Genomic DNA, 5,438 nt, shown 5'->3' with positions numbered 1-5,438 from the left:
CAGGAATCTCCAAGAGATGGCCCAGGTATCGGCTTCCCATCGATAGTGCTCGTCCCCACTCGGAAACTCCTTTTCCACGGTTATGAGATATTACACTTGATTGATGGAGTAGATGCTTCTCAGGATGCCACCACTATGTAAAATTGCAGCTCCTCACATGACCTTTGATAAATTTCAAAGGGCCAAGGAAGCCCTCCGTTGCAACCAGAATTTTGAACCCTGAATTCTGAGCTCAATCAGAAGCCATGGTTGGTGGTCATCGACTTGTGTTCTCAGAAACCACAAAGTTCGACTCCAGCTCTTCGGTTATGATTTTTCATGTTATTTTAGACTGTGGAACATACACTGTGTGCCCCTCCTTTTCTGTAGTGAACATGACCTGCCTCTTCTGTTGCCTAAATCACCTGAGACCCCTGGGCCTTTCTAACGTTCTAGTCTTTTGCTTCCTTTAAATCCCTGTGGCCCCCTCCAGGGTCCTGCCTTCGTCCCGTTTATTCTTTGTAGGGCTGTACAGATTGATGCGTTTATATGACCTTTCCTGATCAAGTGTTCCTCAATGGAGCGGAAAGGCTGTCTTTCCTTCCGGCTGTCAAATTGAATGTATATTCAACAACTTGTAAATTGTAAAGTGATATGTAATTGTAAATTACTGTTAATATCTAATAATTACATAATTTCCAACAGTTAACCTGTCTACTTTTTGGAGTAAAGAAACTTCTTAGTAGTTCAGTCAGCCTAACAGCACAGCATACTGTTAGACTGAATTTTATCCCATTTCCTCTGTCATCTCTGCACATACACAGGACACGTATGCACACTCACACATGCTGGGCACAATTACGTAAAAGAAGCCCTCCTACTTAACTTGTTTTTGTGACCAAGTCAGCAGCCTCTCCTTAGTAATTATTTTTTACAATCTTTAGGAAGTAATTTTCATATTTGGGGGTTCAGCAAACTCCACTTGAAATTGAGGTTGATACACTTAGTTAACTTAGCTTAATGTTTCGTGTTGTAAAATAAGGACTTTATAATTCAGTCTCTGATTTAGCAGCCCTGTTCTCCAGTTCATACCTTTTTCCCATGATAGTAGCTCTGAGTTGTATTTGTCACAGATACCAGAACTTTGGTCTTTCGGTTAAGTGCTTCCACTACACAGTAATAAATATACAGAGTACGAACAGGGTAAAAGAATAAAAAAGTAGGTAAAAATTGTCATTACCAAATCTAAAAAGAAGCATATACTGTTGCCAATGAGTGAATTACTGGCTTGGGGGTCATACCCAAAGGGAAGTCGTCTGTGACTTAGTGCTGGAGTTTAATAAGACTGGGAAAAAAGCTTGGATTACACTTCACATGGGGCAGTGTGGCAGGTGCCCTGTTAGGTGACAGCATTAGAAAGCTGCTTCCCAGAACTCTACTGGATGGTGAGTGAGCTGATAAGTCAGGAATGTTTGGCACATACCCCTTGCTTTTTGAAGTTGATGTCGTGAGGGCAAAAGTGATTTTGTATAGAATGTCTTTCACTACCACAGTTGTTCACTACTGAGCAACCAGTATGTTACTAAGTACTTAACATATCTCATTTAATCCTTACCATAACCCTGTGAGCAGGTATTATTCTGTTTTATACCCGAGGGTAAGAGGAGTTAAGTGATCCATCCAGGGTCAAAGCTAGGCTATGGACTCAGATCTGACTCTGAAGCCCACGCTTTTTCACTGTTTTGTGCCTTAGGACAGTTAGTCCAACACATATAGTGTTTTTTTAATATTTTTATGGCTCTGTACTATGATGGTAATTTAAAATGGCCACAATAAATTGGACAGACAGGCATGAGGTTATACAGTTTGGGAGCAGAAAGGGCATGCATTCAAGAAAAAGTAAAATTGTTAAGAGGATACATTCCTTTATAATAGGTATCTACACAGGAACAATATAGCTAAGGAGAGATTTTATTTGTGTGTTTATTAAGGACAAGGAAGAAAAGCATGCAGCTTTCAGATGGCTAAAATCTTAGCACAGCACTGGTATAGGCAACAAACAATGAGGTAAATTTTAAATGTTAATTTTAAAGATCAGATTAAGTTAAAAATAAATCTAGTTAGAAAACTGTCAAGGTTTCAATTTTAAAAATCAAAATGTTTTAATAAAAATTAATTTTAGATAGGAAAAATTTCAAATTTCGATAGGAAAAATGCATATTTTGAAAGCATAGATTTTTGACTTAAATCTAGGAAAAAGGCATTCAGGCCAGTGGTGAGAAAACCTGCTTTAATGCTTTCTGTGACCCTTAGTATAGATTGGAAAGAATGTTAACTGTGGGTTCCATTTACCATCTGTGACTAAGCAGATATTTAAACCGATTATAATGACGTTTTCATCTATAAAACAAAAAATAATGTCTGCTTCCTGGGTTGTGTCAAGGCTTAAATCAGGTTATGTGCGTAAGCACCTGGCTCGTGCTGGTTACTTACCAGCACATGTTCTTTCTGAAGGGGCAGCATGTAGTGTGAGCTATGGACCAGATTTCTTTTTTTTTTTTTTTTTTTTTTTTTTTTTTGCGGTACGCGGGCCTCTCGCTGTTGTGGCCTCTCCCGTTGAGGAGCACACGCTCCGGACGCGCAGGCTCAGCGGCCATGGCTCATGGGCCCAGCCGCTCCGCAGCATGTGGGATCTTCCCGGAGCGGGGCACGAACCTGCGTCCCCTGCATCGGCAGGCGGACTCTCAACCACTGCGCCACCAGGGAAGCCCTGGACCAGATTTCTTAATACAGACAAAGATTTCAGAAGAGTGTTCAAATTGTTTGTTCATAATGGAATTTTCTCAGATTGAATGTTGCTCAGGCTGTGCCTATTACGAAGAGATTTTCATTCCTTTGACACTAAATTTTCTCTCAGGTCCCTTTTAATTAAATGTCATGATTCTCAATCTGTTGGATCCTGGCTCTCCATGTATTGTTCTAATTACTGTTTCTCTGTTCTTCTTATTATTTTCACCTTTTGCTCCATTGTCAGTATGTTGGTCTTCTGTGCTCTTTCTGTACATATTTAGAGGAAGGGATGGATTTCATTCACAATCATTATTTTTTACTAGTAGATTATTTAAAAGCTGGTTTCTGAAATAAGACTGTTTGAGCCCCAGCTTCACCAGTTATCATGACCTTGGGCAATGTTCTTAACCTCTCTGAATCTTAGTTTTCCCATTTGTAAAATTGGTACGGTAATAATTCCTATCTCATGAAGGTATGGTGAGTATTAAGTGAGTAAAAGATTATAAAGCTTTTGGTGTGGTACTTTGCACCTACCAAATGCTTAGTGAATCTTAGCTTAATATTTTGATAATACAAGTGAGTTTAAGTCTGTATCTTGAATCCCTTTCTTTCTTCTAAACTGCAGTCTTGTATCTCTAACTGCCTGCTAGGCATTCTCTCTATACCTTCCTACATTACCTTAAACGTGTCTAAAATCAAACCAACAAGAAGATGATCTTTTTTTGTTGTGTGTAAGTGATTTAAGTGTAGATGTAGAGTAACCAAAATTAATTTCAATTTTCAAATACCTAGAAACACCTTAATAAATATCTGTCAAAAGTTGCGAATTATGTTATCAGAATTCTGAGCAGAGTAGTTGCTGTGTCATGCCATACTACCTTTTTTTTAAACTTGCAAAACTATTTCATTTGACATGGAGGACCTTAACTAAAATGGGTCCAAAAAGAGAATTGACTCTATGCCCAACAGGAATTCAGAAACACAGTAAATGCCTTTTTTATATCTATTCTGATCTCTCTGCTCTTAAGCTGTCATGTGGAATCCCATAGGACAACTATTGGTTTATCATACTTTTCAGGCTCAGAGCCCTTTTTAAAACATTGATAATCTGTTGACACTTGGGCACAAAATTGGCACTCAATGAGTAGCTCTTAAATAAATGAATGAAAAGAAGTGTAAGATACAAGGTACATGGTCCCTGCTATCAAAGAGTTTATAAATCAGGTAGGGATGATAATACCTGAAAACAATTTTTAAAAATCTGTAAACTTCATTATATAGAGACATGTCAGGATAAGAAGAACACATAATACAGTTTGTAGACATTCAGTAAGTGCAGAGAAAGGCTTTTGGAGATGAGGGGCTTGAGCTAGACCTTGTATGTGTGCTACTAGAAGCTTTATGGGCTGAATACGTGTAAAAACTGCCCCTTTGATACTGTAATAGTTCTGCCCCACCTCAGAAGCAGACTGCCTCTTGCTTTTGCTTTAAAAGAGATGAGACCAAAAAAAATTAAAAATAAAAATAAAAAATAAAAGAGATGAGATCCTAGCAGTCCATTATGCAAGCCAGAGAAAGACCATTTTGTGTGAAATTGCACTTTTATTGCATCTACCTCACTGTACCGTATTAGTGTAAGTTGTTTATATCTGTCTCTGCAGTTAGAGTGTAAGGTCCTTGAGGGGATGGACCTTATCTGCTTGGGCTCTTTATCTCCTACATACTTTGCATATAGGAGGCACTCCATAAATGTTTGTTGAATAAACAAGAGTATAAGCTCCTAAGGGGTAAGGATGTGTCATATTATTGTTTCCTCATGTGCCCTGAAATGAATTGTTTCTTGAGATTGGTCCTTGGAATATTTTTTCAGCCTTCACTGATTCTATTGCTACAGTTTAGCTCACCGCACAACAGGTGCTTGAGAATTCACCTTTCTCCAGTCCAGCAGAGTTATATTTTGATGACCTCCATTTTGACCAGGTCTAATACTTGTAGGCCGGGTCTAATACAAAGAGTAATCTGTAGGCAGCAGATGAGGAGTGATAATGATAATTTCTGTGAAGACAGGTACACACTCATGCCACATTCCCTGAGTATGTGTAAATGAATACTTATGCTCCCTAAAGTCATCAGCTTGCCCCTTAGCACACCTCTTTTTAGAGCACAAATATGAACCCCTTGTAGAAGGTCTTTGGCCTTCTCACTCTCCAGGCCTTCCTAATGTCTTCTAAGAATTTACTTTCTCTCTCCATTAGCCATTATTAAGAGAAAAAGTGGCTGGTGTAGTATCTGGGGATAAATTGCCACATCCCATTTCCTTCTCTGTGAGCAGGATTTCCAATTTCCAAGCCTGATGGGATCTCCCAGCTGGAACAAGATCTACAGGTCTTTGATCTGGAAACTAAGAATAGAGAAGTCTTAAGAGATGACTGCTCAGGTGAGTAAGGCAGAATCAATCAGATGAATTAGTAGGGAAGTAAAGTCTAGTTGTTGAGCCAAGCTGTAGTTGCTTTGGCAGTCAGTGAAGAGCTCTGTCTGTATCCCAGAATGGAGAGCTCTTTCCTTTTCCGTTCAGTTTTGATGAACTCTTACTTCGTCCCTTATCCGTAAGTTGTACTAGGTCCCTATTCAAGTTGCTTATCTATAATTCTGTTGAACTTTCCCTGTTA

The 5,438-nt window shown here is 38.9% G+C and overlaps 1 protein-coding gene and 1 pseudogene across 2 annotated transcripts in view; both read left to right on the top strand.

Moving 5' to 3' along the window:
• The window catches only part of LOC103081648 (zinc finger protein 3-like), a 4,746-nt pseudogene extending 4,063 nt beyond the window's left edge, over positions 1 to 683 (top strand). Inside the window, exon 5 of the transcript XR_457124.1 lies at positions 1 to 683. This exon is cut by the window's left edge and continues 128 nt beyond it. The product of XR_457124.1 is annotated as a zinc finger protein 3-like (transcript).
• A 4,511-nt stretch (positions 684 to 5,194) lies between these two features.
• Positions 5,195 to 5,438, top strand: part of LOC103091171 (zinc finger protein 655-like) — a 1,932-nt gene continuing 1,688 nt past the window's right edge. Inside the window, exon 1 of the mRNA XM_007468906.1 lies at positions 5,195 to 5,206. Coding sequence (XP_007468968.1) covers positions 5,195 to 5,206 — 12 coding nt within the window. The remainder of the gene's footprint in view (positions 5,207 to 5,438) is intronic.

This window comes from Lipotes vexillifer, unplaced genomic scaffold (assembly GCF_000442215.2).
Source record: "Lipotes vexillifer unplaced genomic scaffold, Lipotes_vexillifer_v1.1 scaffold12, whole genome shotgun sequence".
In the NCBI taxonomy this organism is placed as follows: Eukaryota; Metazoa; Chordata; class Mammalia; order Artiodactyla; family Lipotidae; genus Lipotes; species Lipotes vexillifer.
This window is presented reverse-complemented; position numbering and strand designations above follow the sequence as displayed.